At 37.2% G+C, this 21,883-nt stretch overlaps 1 protein-coding gene across 6 annotated transcripts in view; it reads right to left on the minus strand.

Annotated features, from left to right (window-relative positions):
* KDM4C (lysine demethylase 4C) overlaps positions 1 to 21,883 on the minus strand; it is a 263,563-nt gene that overhangs the window by 81,982 nt on the left and 159,698 nt on the right. For all 6 annotated transcript variants that reach the window (XM_071802539.1, XM_071802538.1, XM_065860562.2 and 3 more), the window contains exons 13-15: positions 21,101 to 21,282; positions 19,655 to 19,871; positions 18,643 to 18,719 (exon numbers count right to left, since the gene is read on the minus strand). In XM_071802539.1, the coding sequence (XP_071658640.1) occupies positions 18,643 to 18,719; positions 19,655 to 19,871; positions 21,101 to 21,282 (476 nt within the window). The remainder of the gene's footprint in view (positions 1 to 18,642; positions 18,720 to 19,654; positions 19,872 to 21,100; positions 21,283 to 21,883) is intronic.

The following is a 21,883-nucleotide window of genomic DNA, read 5'->3' on the forward strand; positions in this document are numbered from 1 at the left end:
ACATAAATTGCTAATATAATTAATTGTGGGGTTAGCACTTGATACTTACAAGCACTGCATTTCCGTATAGGAAAAATACAGGAATACAATAACGAAAAGAGAAACAACTCAAAAGAGCTAAAGAAAAATAAATTTTCAGTACTGCTCTTAAAGTGACAAAATAATTTTGAAAGCGATACCAAATACAAAAGCATTTAATCAGTACTGGCATAGAAAGGCTTGAATTGCCACACAGCTTACTAAGGTAAAACAAAGTAAAACGACACGCGATTATTTTATCAGAAGGTAGTGCGAAACTGACCTACAGGCCATTGATCCAGCTCAAATACTTTGAAAACCTGCTTGTTCCTGACAGTTCACAAATTTATAAACCTACAGAATACAAGGCAGGTCATGCTTTTTGCGAAAGTTCTCTTTGCTGCTGTATACCTTCACTACCTTGATCTTCAACACAACTCCATCTGCTTTCAGGGCACTCAGCAAGGCACATTTCAGTGGATCCCAGGTAATACACCAAACACAAGGGGATTTTCCTACCACTACTTAAAACTGTGCCTTTGAACAGACACACAGGCTTTTCTACTTTCCAATCCTCTCTCTCTTCAGTGTTCTCCTTCTCTGAAACTATCGTGTGCCTTTTTTCTTTTTTTTTTTTTTTTCCAGATGAGAAAGTGTTTCCAACGTTAGTTATTCTCCCTGTCACAATTTTTCTGGCCTCTACAAAGAATCAAATGCACAAAATGAAGTCAAGAAACCCTATGACTGTGTATCTACACTCAGAAAGAAAGGTTGTTTCCTGAAGCTCTAAATTTAAGTTGCCCTTGCAGGGCGGGGGAGGGTGGGGGAAATAATAATAAAAAAAAAACTACACCAAAAATCCCACCCAAAAAAACCCAAAACAAAACAAAAACACACAACACCACTGTTACATAATACTCCAGTCTGATCTCATCTTAAAACATCAAATAACGAAGATTATTAATGCCTGTCATAAATATAACAGAATGCTTTATTACATTCCTATGAGAAAGACCTTTCATAACTAAAAGGATACTTCCTTGTCACAGATGAATCTTCTTTGCAATTTAAGCACATAACTTTTTGCCTTATCTACTAGAACCATGGAGGGAAGGTTATTGCCTCTCCTTCTCTCTTAAGTGACCACACTCTTGAAGGTAGAGAAAAATTGCAGTAATCAGAATTACTCTAATACTAGTTAGTCTGCCACTTCTCTGTCAAAGAGAGATCAAGTCAATAACCTTCATGATATTCTAGATTCACACATGCAAAATTCAGTTTAACGTAGAATCCTAGAATCATTTTGGTTGGAAGAGCCCCTGAAGATCATCAAGTTCAACCATTAATCTGGGGCTAAAGAACGTCCCTAAGAACCTCATCTACATCTTTTAAACACCTCCAGGGATGGTGACTCCACCACTTCCCTGGGCTTCCAGTGCTTTACAACCCTTTCTGTGAATAAATTTTTCCTAATATCCAATCTGAACCTCCCCTGGTGCTACTTAAGGCCATTTCCTCTCATCCTATCGCTTTCTACTTGGAAGAAGAGACTAGAACCCTCCATACTACAGCCTCCTTTCAGGTAGTTGTAGACAGTGATAAGGTCTCCCCTCAGCCTCCTTTTCTCCAGGCTAAATAACCCCAGCTCCCTCAACCACTCCTCAGACTTGTTCTCTTTGTATCTGTTGCTCTTCTTTGGATGTTATTAGGATAGTGAGCTGCTGCCATCTTCACAGGTATACTCTCAAGCCATGTGAAGAATCTTAACCATCTTTCTTTTTTGATTGAAAAAAAAAAATCACATAGTTGGAAAATTTACTGAATTTCATAGGCATGAGGTAAAGACTGTCCTAAACCAGATGCTAAGGAATCACATTATAAAGGCTTTATATACATTACTTCACCATGCTGAAATTATTCTGACATAATCAAACAATTCTGTTTAACAGTTAATGGGCACAGTGGACTTCTTCCAGTAAAGCACCATTACAGCTGTGGGAAATTTGCTTCTAATTGTCATTCAGTTCTCAAAGGCAAGCACTTATACGTGAAAACTACAGCATGAAACAGCCCACAGATCTTTAAACTTACCTGGGAATCCTGAGGTCTAACTTATCACAATCTCAGAGTAATTCTACAGAACTGCACTCTCTTCAATCTCATTTACATTACAATCTTGCTTGCAAATCAGAAGAAGAAAGATCTGTTTCTTCAGCTCCTCCTCTGACTGATTTTGACACCCTGGATGACTGGGTCATCTTTTCAGCTATCAGTGTTGTTTATCCTTACAAACAGAACTTGGCCACCTTCATAGTGAGATACTGACCAACAGAATGGGAGTAACAAAATAAATGAGCCAAGCAGCATAAAAAATAATAATGAAAATGGAACAGCCATTTATGAAGAGTCAAATACCATTATCTCCTGAAAAAGAAGCCATGCAAGACTTCTTGATGATGTGATCCTCAAATCATTTACAATTCTGCAGGAGCATGAAGCTTACGATGTAGAGGTAGAATTATATCTGTAGACTGGGGAGCAGAGCATAACTCTGACTCCACAGAAAAATGGGGGGGAAACACTCACTTTCAAATTTGAAAGTCCAGTGGATCCCCCACCTGTGGATCCTTCATGTTTGTTGTTTTTTGGGTTTTGTTTTGTTTTTCTGAAGTACATTCTTAATATTTTCCATAAAAATATTTTAACAGATTGCTTCTTTGTTTCACAAAATAACAGTGGTTTTCCCACTATTTTATAAACTTTGATGTTCTTATCCCAGCTTACTTTGAAATTCATTACTTAAATAAGGATGAACTTTTCCTGCTTCTAATAGGTATTTTTTTACTTTTAAGCAAAACCTTAATCTGATAATCTGCAGTGTAACTTATTAACACATTTACAGAGAGAGTTCAAGGCCCTAAAGAAGCTCCACAAATATTAATAAATTAAGCTAAAATAGCACAGGAAGCGACATCATATAAGAAGATATTGCTAACAAATTTCTCCTGAAGGTTTACTGTCTCTTTATCACTGTAAAAGTAAATAATTGTGAATTAGACATTGCAAAAGACAAAAAGCATAATTCTTACCTACTCACTGAAAAAAAAAAAAAAAAGAAAAAAACAAAAAAGAGACAGAAAAAGAAGAAGGGGTGGTGGGAGTGGGAACGAGGCAGCCCCGAGGAAAGACAAAGCATCTGTAAATAGTCTTGTTACCAGCTAGAAAGAAAAAAAAAAATTGCCATTTGCAGAACCTATAGGAACCGTATTTAATCCCTTCTCAAAACACACCTATACAAAACTTTGGTGAGTAGACAGTGGTGGTGGGTAGTAATTGTTCACTGTCTGCTGAATACAGGCTATAAATCTTCGGCCTAGAAGAATGAGAAAATTTCATCAGCGTTCACATGGCAAAGCTGGGTAGGAAGGACCACAAGCTTAAAGCTCATTAAATCCATTTTGTAAATCATGTCTGCATTGCAATATATTGTCCCATATCCATGTGACGTGGCTGTTACTTTACCTCCAGTTTCAACATACTGCAAGCAACGAAAACACAGGGGACCTGACATGTAGAAAGACTAATATTCTGAATACAGTTATACCTGCCATGGATGGCAGTGAAATCACATGTAAACTAGCATCTTTTATCCATGTTCTCACAAAGAAAGAGAGTGTTTGTCCATCCATGTGTGTCTGCTGTAAGCCTATGTGTAAAAATCAGAATAGGAACAGGCTTCATTGTAGAGAATCACTTTAGAACATATCCAACCTGAGTCACGATTGCTTTGCAAATCCTTTAAACAAGCAATTCTGTCATTTGTATTTGCATTATGTAACAATTTGTTAAGCATATTATTTTACAGTTATCTAAATTAAATCTTAGACCATTTTAAATTGCTCATCTGCTTAAAAAATCTCCATAACATTCTAGAACTACAAAGAAAACTCTCTCAGCATCTGTATAAAGTAAGACATCTCCATATAATTCACAAGTTTTAGCATACCAATGTTCATCTTTTAGCTTTTTAGTGGAGAGGATCCATTTTTTTCATAACAACACAGATAATTTCCACATTTTCTGGACTAAACACTTCCCCTTGCTTACAATGAAACTCCATTTTGCAGCCAGCATTCCTAATCAGGTTTATTTTTAGTTTCTCTGTTTCAGTCACTGCTAGAAACTGCAGTGAAAGCCTAAAGACAAGGTGAATTAACCATGTTTCCTTTTGTACATATATCCAAAAGATGGATCATCTTTTTTGGAATGATATTCCACTATTCAGGCATAGCCACATATTAATTATTGTTGCATGGACAAATACCACACAAACCCCAAGTTTGTTCACGCTCATTTATATTTTAAAACGAATGCATTTGGTTGGTTTTGAGTATTTTTACACTGCCAAAATTCAAAGTCATATCGACAGAAATGCTTAAAAAAAGCAGTTTTCACACTTCCATATTTGCATACTTATTCATCAGCAATAGCATTCTCTATGAGACCAGCAGCTGTTTGACACAGCAAGGCAAAAGAGCTTAGTGAAGCCAGAGCAGAAGCATATATACTAAGTCATATCATGGCTATTCTTATGGACAATTATGAACATGCCCCACATGATCATCTTTCTTGATAAACTGCTGTTTCTCCTTTTCTCTAAGACCCTGTAAACTACTATTGTACCTCCAAAGAATGATGTTTATCCATTTAAATGACATACGTAACTTATGCTGGTGGATGAAGATACGGTAAAACACAACATGTTCTTTCTAATGAATATTTTCTGATACAACAACTTCCTCATAAAATGTAGTCTCCATAATCAACCTAACAATCTCTTCCAACTCTTTGACATCCTTGCCATTATGAAATTTTTCATGGCAGCTAACCTGAAGATTCCCTGCTGTACCTCAAGCCTTTTTACTTTATGTATTGTAAACATGAAAAACAGATTGTTCCTTTCCTTTTTGCCCTTTTCCACCTTCAGCCCCTTACTACATTAAACAATCACAACTGTTTCACCTACTGTCTTCACCTGCAGCAATGTTTTCTTGTCTGAAATGCAAAGACAACAAATCCTCAGTGATGTCAGGCAAACCATGTTTAGCTGATACATCTTGCCTCCCACATCTAGGGAGATGTTTTCACACAGTGTTCAACTCTGGGCCACAGTGACTTGTTAAGCTCATCCACCACAACCTTCAGGACTCCTTCTGCAGCAGCAGCCGATATCACTGTTCCCTATTCCTTTGTCTCGATTCCAGCTTTAGTATCTTGCACTTTTCTCTATTTAACTACATCCTGTTTGCCAGAATATCTCAGATCTTGTGCATTTCCAATTAACTTTATTTCACAGTCCTCATTTGAAAAAAAAAAAAAACAAAAACAAAACAAAAACAAAACAAAGCAAAACAAAAAAACCACAACAAAACAAAACAAAACAAACCCACCACACACACCAAAAAACCACACAAACAAACAAAGATCAGGCAGATCAGAAAGAGAAGACAGGGTGGTGTTTGAGACATGCCAGTAAAATCACTAAGGTCTTGGAAAAGGACTTGACTAAATACTCCAATACAATGACTAGGTGGTTGCTACCAAAGGAAAACAGAAAATAGCAGATTCAAAACAAACAAACAAACAAACAAACAAACAAATATTCTTCAAAGAGTACGACTGTTTGCCAGATGTGGATGCTACAATTTTACATTGCTTGAAAAAGTAGCTGCCTAAGTCCATGAAAGAGAAATCCACAAATGTTACCTTTTACTTAATAAATAAAAAGATACTACCTTTGGCTAAGGCAGTTTCTTATTTGTTTATTCTAGGAGACTGAGGGAGCATTAGTGAATGCTTGTCCAAAACTTATATTCCTCCCTAGGTATTCTTTTCTGGTTGTGGTAAAGAAAGGATAACAGGCTACAATACATTTTGGTTTAATTCATTATTGCATATTTTACAATTCTATGTAACCGGTCATTTCTAAATTTTCACAAAACACATAAAATTTTTTAGAAAAGATACCTAAGTATTAGGAAAACTGTGTTACTTGGAAGTGCTAAGTACACACTGCAATACACATCATATATAATCTACATGTAATTTAATTTTCACTTGTTCCTAAGGTTTGTGATTGTGAAAAACAAACAGAATGTATTCACCAAACTTTATGATTATTATAAAGTTATTGTGATAACTTTATTATCACAGTTTTATTTAGCAGTGATACCAGAACAAATCATTTCAAATATACATTTTGGCTAGTGCTTTGATGCATTGCAATTTTGATAAGGTCTCCAGCACTAAGCAGAACACCATTTATTCAGTTAACAATAGGTTTCCTCTTTTTCAATCACCTCTTTTCCCTGTGTATCTATTGACTCTGATTAGTGTCTAAAAGCAATCAAAAATCTAAGAAAAGTGGTTACGACTTTTTTTTTTTTTTTTCCAAATATTTCTAATAAGTGGTCAGAACAGTTTTCAGTTTTAAGAGTGAACTGGTACAAAGCCATGTCACAATAACGCTGGCTCACTAGTCTCATTTAAAAGTAGCTGGCTTGTAGAAAATCCTAACGAATTAAAACAGACATCTAAACTTGAACTCTGCCACAGCTAAGTCAAACAGATGTAAGTTGTATGGCTAAGATGATAAACATGTTTTGTTTTCTTCAAGCCACTCTGGTAGTTCTTTTTTAAACCGGAACCTTTGCACTGAAAATACGGACCCTTAGTCTTTCACCTTCACTCTCAATCGCCTTGTAATGCCCAAGGTCACACTTCCTAATAGTATTAATACAGATGTGCACTTTGATATGATATTGCTGTCTTTTTGGCTATGTCATTTCCCCAACTTATTTATATTTGTGTCTGTATTTATTCTTATGTAAATAGAAAAGTGTTCACGTTTCTCTTAACACATTTGAAAATGTCATTTTCAGAAATGGTCCACTAAGGAATATTTTAATCTTTCCATACCAGGGAATAATTTTCACTCAGAAAATAGCTTTTGAAATTATTTAATTTCAATTCAAAGACCACTACTCTATGCACTTAAAGATATCACCTTAAAAATACCTTTTCAGCAACAAACTTCATTTTTTTAATGGTTTTTAATATTGTTAAAAATAACAAATTATAGACAAATTGAGGGTCATCTAGTAAAACAACTCACTTTCCTGTCTGAGAACACCATTTCTTCACGGAGTTGCTAGATGCTACCATTAAAACTCTCAATCTTCAGTTGTATATAAATGCTGTCAAAATTCCACCATTATCTGCCTCAAAATTTTTATTAATAATAGGAAGTTTGAGAAAAGCATTTCAACTTTTTTTTTTTTTTCTTTTTGTTTTCTTTTAATAAGAAAAATGTTACAGGAAGATCTTACACTGTCCAAAAGGGTAAACCATTATCCATTCTTTTAGCATTTTGTAGATGCTTGAAGTTCACACTGATTGGGGAGGCTGAGTAGTTCCATGAAAGAGAAATCCAACACAGGTTAATATTTTTATAATCTTTGGTGCTAAGCTTCTTGAAATTTGAAGGTGGTTGCACTTCTGCTATGGATGAATATTTTATTCTTTTAGATGAATTCAAATCTGTTCAAGACATCTACCTTTGGCAGTTTAAAGTTTACACATCATCAGCTACTCAGTTTCCACAGTTTAGTAGCCTAATCCAGCAAACACTGAGTCTGTCCTGTCCTTGATTCACAGATGGTCAAAAATTTCCTTGCAATTGCAGCTCCTAGGTCATGTCAGGCTGATGCAACAGTACACAGGGTAAGTAATCTTTTGTTCTGCTGACCATGACATAGCATTATTGAGAACAGTGAACTGCAAGAATGTGAAAAGCAGGAGAGAGTTGGCTGGGATAAGAAGACTTGGAGAAGGACAGGAAAGAGAGGTAAGACAGGGAATGAGAGTAGGGAAACGGGAGCAGGGAGAGAACTCTGCTGTCAGAGAACAAATGGGAACCGGAGGGAGGCAACTGAAATCAGAATCAAAACACTCATTACAGATAACTGGCTTAAAAATAACTCCCACATTTTGCAGGGGGGCCTAGGCGTCCCTTCTCACTAAAATGTGCTTATCCAAATTAAAAAACACATTGAAGTGTGAAATGGAGACTATTACAGCATTGAATATGAAATACTTTCTGCAAAAGTAGTTATTGGTCACTCAGGTTTAGAAAATGTTTACAGTAGAAAAGGTGACTGTTCCCAAGCATTCTGAACAAGAAAGATTACAGACAACTTCCTCTATAAAGAGATGTCAAAAGAACTGAAATTGGCTGTTCTAAAAAATAACTAACTATTGAAATTAGGTACAAAATACAAAACTGATAATTCCTCTTGCAAAATATGAGACTGTGAAAATCACTGCCAGAGGATAAAACTGAAGCTAAACGATTAGCAAACACACAAACAAGAATGCAGTGCTGGTATTTCCACTGATAAACAATATTTAGGATTATTCCTATTATTATAAAACAATAGTTGAAAGTGACAGTAAATATTAGACCTAAACGTCAACATCTTTAGATGAAAATTTGTACTTTCAAGAAAGCAACCTAGCACCCACTGTGGAAGGCAGGATATGGTGTTCCTAGTCGTTTACACCTTCCCCCCGCCTCCCCGCTCAGTGATTTGCAGCAGTACTCCTGGAGATCAAACATTGGTCTTTGAGGACAAATTTACATAGGATGAGGTTGGTGGAGGTCCTCTGGTCCTGTTCCAGTTCCAAGCAGAGCCAGATTCAAAGCTGCATCTGACTGAAATCCTGCTTCACTCCCCAGGAAATGGACAAACCTCTCCTTGGTAAAATGAGAATACCCACACGCCTGGAGGTAGCCACAGCTGTCAAGAGTTTTCACATGAATATCAGTGGCAAAAGTTGACTTGGTAAACTGCAATGAAGAGAATCCAAAGCCAAAATGGCCTTTGGGTAAGAGCATTATGGCACTTAGGTTAAAAAGATATTTTCTGAGTTTAACAGTCTTTAATTCAGTTTCTGTGACACCATCATGGAAACTCAGTATTTAGAAACCCATTAAAACATGTTTTGTCAGAGGCTGTTTCTTGCAAGCAATGCATATCCTGTTAATAGACTAACACCAAAACCAGAAAGAAATATCATCCTCCCCACCTCTAAGTCCACACATGGTTACCAGCAGCATTTATAAGTAATTCTGTCAGTAAATCACCTTTCTGCAGAGATGGTTTAGGAATACCCAGATTAAAAAAAAAAAAAAAAAATTATGCCTTACTGTTCTGAAAAGAGAAAAGCACAGAAAACCTAAAGTTTTAGCCTTTCCTGCTATACCCAGATTTTTATGTCCAATAATTTCTTTTTATGAACAATATCCAAATGTTTTTAAAGATTGGTAGCAAAGACAGTCTGAAAATTAATACTGTATACCAACTCAGATGTAGTGAGTTGATTTTGGCAGTTATCAGGCTGTGAAAACAGGAGTTAGTAACAGAAATGCTGGCACTGTATCAGTGAGAAAGGCATCACTATAAAAACATTGTTCAAAACCATTATTTTCATTAGGGTGAAAAGGGCAGTTTCTGAGCTAGAATGCAGAAAGCTCTCATGTGCCACTTTTCTGATGCCCTGTGAAAAAAAATAAAATAAAAATTCCTTCAGCTGAAGTAATGGGCTACTCTGAGCACAAAATACAAACCAAAAGTCTGAATATCAACAGTAAAATATAAAGCATGAAAAAGTTCATCTACTGAAAAAATATTCCGCTAAGCTGTTTAATACTTGTTATTCAACACAGGATCTGCTCTCAAAATCAGTGCAAACTGACCAGATTACACGATAAACTATTCCTATAGTGCTATGGAGGGTTAGAATAATTTGTGAAAAGTCATGTAGCTTCTTTAGCGACCTCATTACTATGAAGTAAAGCACTGAAGTGCATTTACCTGTCTCGTTACTTGCTCTTCTTTCTCTTTCCTGTCCCAAATCTTTATTGTCCCAAATCCTTTTGTCCTCTAAATAACAAAGGCACTTACTTTTATGCACTACAACTACTAGGTGACCACATTCTTGCACAATGTACAGTACGCTGCATTCTCTATAATGCCAGTCATTATTCTTCCTGACTTCACTAGCTTTCTTTGGCTGAAACATTTAAGATTAATGAGGTGCTTAGTTCCAATCAAGGCACTTTGTATGAATACAGTTACACCTTCAGAAGCCATGCAGATGACTTATTTAATATTATTTGATTTTTTTAACTGTCTTGGGGGGTTGATTTATAGCTATTTTTTATCCATTAGTACAGACAAACTCAGTAGCACTCCTCTTTTTCATCAGTAAGCATTACCAAACAGGACCTAACACCTAGTATAATATAAAGTATCATTTAACAGAATTAAAACTAATATTTAATTGTGTAAGCAGAGGAATGAGAAGGAACTCTCCCTCGTAAGAAGTGAATTGTGAACTTTGAAGCAATGTTTGTACCAGTGTTTCATAACTTCCATTTTATTTTCCACTCCACAAAACGTTTATTTCCCCTTGTTTTCCAATCAGCCTTCCCTTCAGGATTTAAGGCCCTACTCAGAAGGGAATTCCTGAGACAGGTCTTCCTCAGTTACATCTCCTTCTCCTAGGAATCAATGTGAAGTGGAAGGAAAACAATTCAGAGATGCAGGGAACTGGAGTTACAAATAATAGGTATTTTCTGACAATTAAATCTTCTCCTTTTGTGCACTTTTCTGATGCAAGAACTGAGTTTTTCAAGGCATGTGGATATATAGTTCCCACAATGACTCAAATCACAGTTTCACATCTTCTGCAACAGCTGCAGCTTTTAAGAATGCTTATCCTGAATGAGAATTCAGATTAATACAATTTTTTCATTTCATGCAGAAACTTGAAGTCCGAACCGTGTTAGCTGGAATGTAAAATGCACTCACTATTTCCTACAGTTAAAAAAAAAAAAAAAAAGTTGTGCAAATAAGTAATTATCTTTAATTATGTCTCCCTCTCCAGAGAGACTTATGGTACCACGTAGCAATTTAAAATACAATTAAAATACCATACGTATAATAACAGATACAGAAAAAAATTAAACAAATAAAAAACCTGATTCATAAAAGAAGCATATGCATATAATTCAAAGCTAGCATAAAACTTTCAGCTGCAGGTTGGTGCAACTAACATAAATTGCAGATTTTTAAAAGGGAAAGTAGTATTCTGGGCAGCAGTGTATTCAATTAAGCTGTCTTTTTTATAGATGTACAGAAGATTGGTCAAAAGAGAACCACATTTATCTTAACTATAATGCTACGATTACATAAAAGTATTTTACTATTTTGAAATGAAAGCTGTTAGGATAAGCTAAGGTTATTGCCCGAACTCCAAAGAGAAAGTAACATTATCCTAAAATGACAAATAGGACCCAAATAAGTATCAGCAATTCTTAATCATGCTGCTGTCAGCAATGAGGTTCCATACAAGCACAAATACAGTAATAAATTTAAGTTGTATATTAAACTGATAATTTTTTATCCAAAGAGAACTACACTCATATTACTTTGCAACCAATAACCCTATTCAAATGCAAAATAGAACCACAGAAAAAAGAATCCCCAGTGTCTACTTTGTCCTTCTGGCTCAAGGCACAATCAAGTCTTCTTCACCTATTCCTGGAAAATGTTCATCTAACATGTTTTTAAAAATCATAAATTATAAGATTCTACAACATCTTTACAGATCCTACCCCAGTAGTTCACTATTTCTACAAATAAAAAATCGCAGAATTTCCTGGTTTTAACGTAAACTTCCACTGATGCAGTTTAAAGTTGCTACGAGTCATCTTGTCCCTAAAATGAGAGAATGACAATTGATTGTGTTCCTCTTTGATATACACACATAATTTTACATGAGAGAACGCTACTATTTCCTTTCTGACTTCCCCTGCCTGTACTAAGACAGTTAATTCTTTTCAGTCCTCCCTTATGGAATGATTGAGATCTATCAGGAATGATTAAAAGAATTTTGGGGTTTGTTTTTTGCATCTTCAATTGCACCTCTTTTCTTCTCCATCCCATTTGGACTCATGTTTTTTTGCACCACCTGTTAGAAACAGTTCTTCAGCTGGGCTCTCAGAACAGAAAGACTGTTCCATGTGGTTTTCAGGCTTTACTTCCAGTGCAAGGATTAAACATCCTGGTATAATGTTTCACGTTCTATAGAACTGATGACATAGGCTCAGTCTGCAACCAGAATGGTCACAACTGCAGTTGGCAGCAGGAGCTACTGCTAAGGTAGGTACTTCCATCTTATATGGAAGCCAAATTACTATAGTAAACTTCAGCCCACAAAATGCCTAACACCCTTGGTACTTACAGAAAATGCATCAGCAAAGATTCTTATTAATCCTTTCCCTTCATTGAAATATTGAAATAACTGAAGAAAACAATATTTTGAATAATGCCTGAAACACACTTCACAGTATTCTGGAAGTTTATACCTTGATAACTTCACATGAAATATACTCCCCTATCTCCCACAGGCTCATCTTAAATGACCTAAAGCAGACCAGTCTAGACTTCCACATTTGTTCCATAAGGACATTAAAAGTTTTCAGCAAATGATGCACAGAACTTTATCATTCTTAGTGATGTCAAGAGTCTGATGAGAATGATGACTGTGGCCTGAGGTACTGTGGGTTGATAGCAAATCCATATTTCCATTTGTATGACAACTATGGATTTATACAATATCTCTTCTGTCCCTTGAATTTCAGGATTTAAAGCACTAGCAAAACCCTGTGGAAGTTAGGATGCACGAAATCCTTTGCTTATTCTGTATTCCCATGAGCTGTTACAGAAAAAAGCTGGGTTGTTCTTAAATACATATATCTTTGTTACTGTCTAGGAGTTCAGAAATCGATATATTCATTATTTGTTTAGTTCTCTTGGGATCCAAGATAGGTTGACTGCTGCATAATTCCTTGGGTCACCCATTTCCTGCCTTTTTAAAAAGCAATGTGAAATTTTCCACGCTGGTTGCACCTCACCTAAGCTCCAAAAACTCTCAGAGATAATCACCAATAGTTCTGAGATTGCTTCAGCATCTCAAGAGTTTTGAAAGACCCTACTATTAATAAAAGTGAACAGGGTACCATTAACGTATGATTAAACAACAGAGCATTATTCAGATCCTTCAAACTGTTGGGTTTTGCTATTTAACTCAGGTAGCAGATGCCTACTATCTATCACTCCCACATCCTTCTGCTGACAATGAACAGTTCACACTGACATGTGAACAACTTGTAATAACAACAAACACAAGACAGCAGACTATGAAGGAGAAGTTTTAAGTATACTTAATATTGGTGAGGTCTATTCCATCTTCAACATTTCATTAAAACTTGCCAACTGAATGACAACTTATGATATTACAAAGGTGAATTTTACTCCACAACCATATCTCAATGAAGAGGTCTCTTGGGGCATAAATTCATTTCAGTTAGGTCACCAAATCAGCTACAGAAAGATGAAGTTGTCAGTATTGACAATTTAGCTGTACAGTAATTAATACATTAAAAAAAACATAGCAATTCAGTTAGATATATAATAGCCAAAGTTTACATTAAATAAATTGTCCAAGTGCGCAACACATTGTTCAGCCTCTGCACAGTGAAAATGTTGCTCCATTTCCCTCCTACCATCTTTTTATCATCTAACACATAAAATTCCATAAATCCACTGAGTCTTCAACCAGAACTACAGGAGAGAGTCCAGCAGCGGACTACAAAGAAAATCAGGGGACTGGAGCATCTGAGATACTTGCATCTGTTTAGCCCAGTGAAGGGAAGGCTGAGAGGGGACCTTATTTATACTTATATAAATATATCTGATATATATATATATATCTATCTACTATATATAAATATATATAGTTATATATAGTTATATATCTTAAGGGCATGTGTTGAGAGGATGAGGTCAGACTCTTTCCAGTGATGCTCAATGACAGGATAAAGGGCAAGGGCCACAAACTGAAACACGTAAGTTCATAGAATCATAGAACAATTGGGTTGGAAGGAACCTTCAAAGGTCATCTAGTCCAACCCCCTGCAATAAGCAGGGACATCTTCAACTAGATCAGGTTGCTCACAGCCCCGTCCAGCCTGGCCTGGAATGTCTCCAGGGATGGGGCATCTACCACCCCTCTGGGCAACCTGTGCCAGTGTTTCAACATCCTCATTGTAAAAAATTTTCTCCTGATGTCTAACCTGAATCTCCCCTCTTTTAGTTTAAAACTATTACCCTTTGTCCTGTTGTAACACACCCTTCTAAAAAATCTTTCCCCTTCTTATAGGCCACATTTAAGTACTGAAAGGTTGCAATAAGCTCTCCCTGGAGCCTTTTCCAGGCTGAACAACCCCAACACTGTCAGCCTATCCTCACACCAGAGCGGTTCCAGCCCTCTGATCATTTTTGTGGCCTCCTCTGGACCATCTCCAACAGGTTCATGTGTTTCCTGTACTGAGGGTTCCAGAGCTGGATGCAGGACTCCAGGTGGGGTCTCACCAGAGTGAAGTAGGGGGGTGCAATCATGTTCATTGACCTCCTGGCCACACTTCTTTTGATGCAGCCCAGGACATGAGTTGCCTTCTGGGCTGCAGGTGCACATCACTGTCAAATCTTTCCTCCATCAGTACCCCCAAGTTCTTCTCAGCAGGAGAATCCCTTCATTCCTCAGCCTGTATTGACACTGGGGGTTGTCCTGACCCAGGTGCAGGACCTCGCACTTGCCCTTGTTGAACCTCATGAGGTTCACATAGGCCTGCATCTTGAACTCCTCCAGGCCCCTCTGGATGCCATCCTGTCCCTCAGGTGTGTCAACTGCACCACTCAGCTTGGTGTCATCCACAGCTTGCTGAGGGTACATTTGATCCGAATGTCTACATCATTGATGAAGATGTTAAGCAGTAGTGGTCCCAACATGGACCCCTGAGGGACACCACTTGTCCATGACCTTTTGAAGATGATGGCAGTTGGCTTAGCAATAACATCTGCCAGCTTCCTTGGCAGTCATGGGTACATCCCATCGAGGACCATGGATTTGTGTGTGTCTAGTTTGCCTGAATGATCTCTAATGCGATCTCCCCTGACTAAGGGAAAGTCTTCCCTTCTCCAGACTTTCTCTCTTACCTTCAAGGCCTGGGACTCTTGAGGGCCAGCCTTAGCAGTAAAGACTGATGTAGACTGAATGCACCCATGGATTAACTTACTCTATACCATTTTGCTTAGCCAATATAAACTATACTACTTCTCATCTTAAAACCTGAACTCAATGCCACCCTTGCCAAGGGGATGTGTAACCAACAAGAACTGTTAATTTCTGTATCTGAGTACATATGATGGTTGGTGAGTTTTGGGAATTTTTTTATGCTAGTGAGAGTAGTATTGGTGTTAGAATGATTGTTAGTGTGAGGAGAATGGAGGTGTTAGGGAGTAGGGTGGGTTCCATTACTTTCACTTGGATTTGCACCAAAATGAATGGCTCCTAAGACCAGTGGATTGCTAGTATCCTTTAAAAGCAAGGGCACTGAGGTTTTAGATTCAGGTATTATGAATGCACATACAGCCAAATCCTATAACTCCTACGACTGACAGCCACCTGATGACTCCTAGCTAATCTCAAAAACATAGTGCTCCCCCCAACAACAAACCTAATAGCAGAATTAACCATTACAACTTCACGGTTCAACTGATTATCCCTGCAATCATTTTAACTGGAGTTGCAACCCTATTAACCACTTCATACACTCTATACGACTAATAACCCAGTGAGGGACATTACCAACCCACGTCACACCTACTCAAACACAAGAGCATTTTCTGATAGCCCTCCACATCATCCTGCATGCCCTGCCTGAGCAAAGTGCTGCACTGCCACCTCCATGTTTGCTCACTGCGCTACTCGTCGCCTATGCTCCCCAGAACCATTTGAATCTCCCACCCAACCCTCATCAGCCTCTCTTGCAGTAGCTGTCGCTTCCTAGCACAAATGCCACAGCAGAATCTTCCTCAGGTGTCCCCAGCTCCAGGAGCACTGATGTCTGCCGTGATCCTGTGCTCAGCCACGGGAACCAGCTGCTACCACCACTGTGTGCCTCGCTGACTCGGAACAGCAGGAGAAGCTTTGAGGCTGACTGTACTGGAACGGTGAGGTTCCACAAGACAGGCTGTGGATTCTGTTTCACTGGAGATACTAAAAAAACACCTGGATGCAATCCTGTGCCACCTGCTCTGGATGAACCTGCAGGAGGGTTGGACTAGATGATCTCCAGATATCCCTTACAACCCCAACCATCCTGTGACTTTCTCCAGTTCCTAGAGCGTGTTTTTGAAAATAAACAGTACTATAAGCACTTGACATAAAATTTCCATTTAGCTATTTTCTGTATGTTTTTTATATCTCTTCCACTGCTTCATCTCATCTCCTCAAATAATTTGGCCAAAAATAACTTCCCCTAAACATAAGATCTTCCTTATTTTCAGAAACTCATATGCATCATAGCAGAAGAAAACTAAATCTATTCAGTAAAATGTGCATAATTCTTCTCAGATTAATGTCCTTGGGTGCAAATTTTTGGTCCAGAAGTTTGTAAAAGAAAAATCCCAGTCAGATCAAGCTTTAATCTTTTCCCCAACATTTTCATCTTTCTACCATTTTACCCAGTTTCCCCTTTATTGTCCCATACTGAACATAAATGAGTCACACTAGTCATTATCTCAATGGTTTTGTTCTTTTCTTTCACCTACCACTGCACGATCTGAATGCCCTCTTCACTTCAAGAACATTTGCAAAATCACCTTAAAAGCCCAGGACAATTTTAGAATCCTTTCTACAACACAGTATTAACAAATTACAAAAAAATTCTGTTTTACTATTTTTCAGAACCTTTGATTTTAAAATATGCACTGTAGTCAAAAGGGAAATACTCTCCCCAAATTTTCCCTTAAATGAGTTACTGTCGCAATGCAGTTAACATCAGACTCCAAGACAAAGTTCTAAATGTTTTGAGTTCAGTCTGATTCAGTCCTAATGCTGTCACACACAATATTTAATGAATAAGAATTCAGAATTCCCATACTTGCACATTGTAGCTGTATCTCCCCTGAAAATAAATTAACAAAGCTTCTTCATACAGCAGCAGGGCTTTCTAACAGTGTTTGTTTAACTGATAATTAGATTCTGAGTTAACAGCTACCTGTCATTTGCTAGAGCAGGCTTATGCTTTTCCCCTGACTTCAGAACACTGGTCACAAAAGTTGTTCAGGACATCCTGAAACTCATTCAGTCTGCTAACGAAACTGTAATAAAGTTTTCTGGTTATCAACGACATATGAAAATTGAATTCTACCTAGTAAGAATGCCTTTCCTACTAAAATGAGAACACATTACAGAGATAGAAATTGATTCAATAAATAATTTAATAGCTATAAACTGAGAGAACACAGGACTAAACATTAGAGATGGACCATATTTTTGTAACGAGCAGTCACTTCTTTCCTTTTCTTTTCCCCAGTTTAGGTAATATGCAGATTAAAAATACGAATTCCCCCTTTGTTTCCTTAACCCTCAGCACTCACAAAAGATCCTTAAATTGTTGACAGTGTAAAAAAAAAAACAAAACCAAAAAAACCACATATATATATATACTGTTACTTTCAGTTTGCTGATGCTATGACCGTGAACTTCTTACAGGTGGCTCTCATAAAAGATGTTTGATTTGCCAGTAGCTTGAATTCTCATTGCTTTTTCAACATATCTAAAAATTTTATTATATCATTTAGGGATTCACATTTTTAACGCACCCAAAATATGTGGCGGTAATTCAACAACAAAATGAAAAGAAGCCATGTTGCCATCAAAACTGTTTACTGTTTATCACATTTCCTCAAGCTTTTTTAACGAAAACAAATATTAGATCACTGAGCAGGGCAACTGATGAATTGGTAAAATGTAAAATTTTAAACTGTTTGCTTTGTTTTGATTTGGTGTTTTTTAATGACTATACGTTTAGGGTTTGTATGAACTATTAATGGCTTGTCTATTTATTCCTTGCTGTACAGAACTATTTTATACCTTATTTTAAACAAAATAGGCATTTAGGATCTTCACAAGTGAAACCTTCTGCTTACACAGCACAGTAAACCTGCTGCACAAGAACAATTTACTTCTTGACTATAATTTATTATTCTCTTCCCTTTTTTTATTCTCCAGCTGCCCACACATACACTCCAAAGTCTAAAATATTTAGAGGAAATCTTGTTTTTTCTCCTCATCTGCATTTAAATTTTCAGTTGTTTCTTTGAACAATGTTCTATACACAACTATATTCTGTTAGTTGATCCTTTTCTTGAGTGTATAAACCTAATCCAAATTTGACTATTAAAATATTATACTACTACATTTTACATCGAAATCTAATTGTATTTTACAAATAGTTTTTCCCCAACAAGTGTGTTCAGAAAAAATACACAGGCCATATTTCACATGCAATCATGCCTGTGCTGTTTTTTTTTTTTTCTTTCCTTAATCTCTAACGGGTTAGATAACTAAGCAACATGTGAAACTTACGGCTGTCCAGGCTTCCTTTCTGCACCGAGAGCACAACCATTCATTATGGATTTCATGAGAAGGAACACCATAGCAACCTAGAATAAAAGAGTTGAATTGATTAATATATTCTGCCTTTCTGTCTATGATGTCATACAATTCAGCTGTGTATTAACACGAGTAATACACATCTCCTGTGACCAAGGAGACTTTTTCAGTCTAGGCCTATTGCTAATTCCATAGTCCATGAAATATATAAATTAGACACATAGACACTCTTCCTAAAGCTAAAAACAAAACAAAACAAAAACTAACTCACAAATAAAAAACCACTAGCAAGCAAACAGAAAACAAATGCAAAAAAACGCAACAACCACCCCAAAACCCAAACCCCAGGGAATTTCTTATTTCCTGTTTTCAATAGCAAATGACCAATTCTCTCTGCAGTATAAATGTCTAATTTGAATTAATAAGCTGACATGTACTCTTTGCAATTATATCGCACTTCCATGTAAGAATTTCACATGGAGTTCTTAGAGTTCACTATTCAAGTCCTACTTGTCTGTAGAAGACACAGGAGAAAAAAACTTGCATTCATCAGTCACTCTTGACATAAAAAAGAATGCAAGGTAAAGGAAATTACTGCATACCTAAAGTTAACAGTAATATTAACAAATCCAGCAAGATTTCATCCTGACTATTTAATAAGAACATAGTAACATCACACAGTGGTTTAAAATACCGGAAATAAAAGAGGAATTTAACAGCTTGAAACTGAAACAAGAATCACAATTTCGTGATTATTGAAAGCTTACAGAAAAGTTAATTCTTCACGATTTTCAAAGCAATCATTAATAAGAAACAAAAAAAGTAACATAGTTATAAATAAATTTAGCCAGAGATGGAAGTATTACATAAAGAAATGTTCTTCAAGTACTTCTTAAGACATAACAGAAGCCTAGTCAACTATTATTTATCAATACAACAAAGTTTGAAATTACATTTCTACCAACTGAACAATTAGTTTATTTACTTGCATGAACCCGTACACAGCACTTTGCACAGGAAATTAGGAGACTTGTTCCATCTTCTTCGATAAAGGCATTTGATGGATAGTTTTCAGTGTTTTCTTCACTATAAATAAAACACATCTCTGGAATAAGAGGTTTAGTCTTTTCATTTTCAGTCATCAATGTTTCTGCTGAGTTTGCTTCCGCAAAAGGAGGACTTTCTTCATCATGATTGCCTGGCTGGAAAATAAACAAAATTTATATTTAAGTAACACAAAGGAGAGTCTGTCTTACTCTTCCTTTTGACACTGAGCAAATGACTTCTCCCCTCCCAGCTCTTGTACTAACAATGTAACAGTTTTATGAGAAAATTAACTGTTTCTAGCTATCTATCACAGTCATTCTACAGCTCCCGTTCTGTTCAAATAACTGTGAAATCTAGAACAGCACTCAGCCTGCAAACCAGTGTTGTTGCAGCCGTGTTCACCAACGCTGTGCCTCTGTCTCCCTTTGAGCCCTTCAACTGGGTCCAGTGAAGTAAAAGTTTTCTTCCTAGTTTCCCTGCTGTAGGGATTCCAGTTCAGCAGCTTCAGAATTAGTACCACTGTTCTAAAGCAGTATTTTTAGCTCACTTTTCACACAGGAATTCCACAAGCCCGTATCAAACAGTGCTCCACTGTTTGCATGGGAATATTAGTCCCGAGAACGCATAAGTACTGTGAAAACACTTAGTTCTTCAACATTGCAAGAAAGAGACATCGAAGAGGCTCTGATAAAAACCATTTGAAAATGCACATATAAAGATAGAGCTAAAAGATACAAACATATGTGAATTTGCCACCTCCAAAAGTGTAACTTAAAGTGCAAGCACACAGACAGTCAACACCAATCCTGCACAAAGCCTAATAGAAGGTCTACACTGTCTGGAACCAAGAATAAATGCAGGTGAACAGAGTATCAGTTTGAATTTGTGAGGGGTGACCTCATTAATGTTTACAGATATATGAAGGGTGAGTGTCAAGAGGATAGAGCCAGGCTCTTCTCGGTGACAATCAATGATAGGTCAAGGGGTAATGGGTACAAACTGGAACACAAAAGGTTCCGCTTAAATTTGAGAAGAAACTTCTTCTCAGTGAGGGTGACAGAGCACTGGAACAGGCTGCCCAGGGAGGTTGTGGAGTCTCCTTCCCTGGAGACATTCAAAACCCACCTGGACGCCTTCCTGTGTAACCTCATCTAGGTGTTCCTGCTCCGGCAGGGGGATTAACTAGATGATCTTTCGAGGTCCCTTCCAATCCATAACATTCTGTAATTCTGTGATTGTGTGATTCTGTGTAATAGTGAATTTATTTACTTGTCACACAAATCAATTTCATAAGCTTATCCTATTTCTAGTTTACTGGAAATGAAGTAGCTGTGCAACTATTTCACACTTCAGCTGGAGATGGAGCTGTTCCGGTCTTGCTTACCTTGTAGTATGGCATGAGGAGAGTGCAAACAGCACAGTGCGGCTCCTTTTCTGCACAAGCTGCATTGTACTCTTTTTCAGCATTGAAATTGTGTACTCGTGTCTGCCAAAGGTAGACCAGAGGCCTGGCCCATGTCTCTGTCTCTTGAACTTCCTCTTCAATTAAGGTAGTCTCAGGCAGTTCTTAAAGAATTAAAAAAAAAAAAAAAGTATTTACACTGCAGTCCTGCAACAAAGACAACCAACGATTTTATCATGTGTGCTAACAATAATGATAAAACAATGCTACAAGAATTCTGTGTGAATACAAAGGCAGAAGGCTCAAAGAATTATGCAACAGAGCAAGCACACAAAAAGTGGTTTGACACCCGTGTCACAAGCTGACTGCTCCACATAGAGCAGGTCACTAGGTCTAGTGCTTACAGTTCGTATTCACATCCACAACAGTATATCTGAGTCTCTCCAGCTCCTTAATTCCTGCAACATCTACCACCTATCCCCCCATGTGCTCTGCCCTATACTCCTTACAGATGAAACAAGTTGCAACCTGCCAAGCAGCACAAGACTAATCACTCTGTTTGCCCACAATGTCACCTCTGAACTCTTTATGGAAACTAGCATTCATTTTCCAAAAGGAAAAAGAGACAAATGTTTTAGCCAAGAAGTAATGGTGAATAAACAGATCTAAGATGTAGGTGGACGTGTATGCTGGACCCTGCTACAGGAAAAAATATTTTCTAATATCAGTGATCTGTTGTGGATGTTGGAAAATTTTGTTTTACTT

This window comes from Patagioenas fasciata, chromosome Z, assembly GCF_037038585.1.
Source record: "Patagioenas fasciata isolate bPatFas1 chromosome Z, bPatFas1.hap1, whole genome shotgun sequence".
Taxonomy (NCBI): Eukaryota; Metazoa; Chordata; class Aves; order Columbiformes; family Columbidae; genus Patagioenas; species Patagioenas fasciata.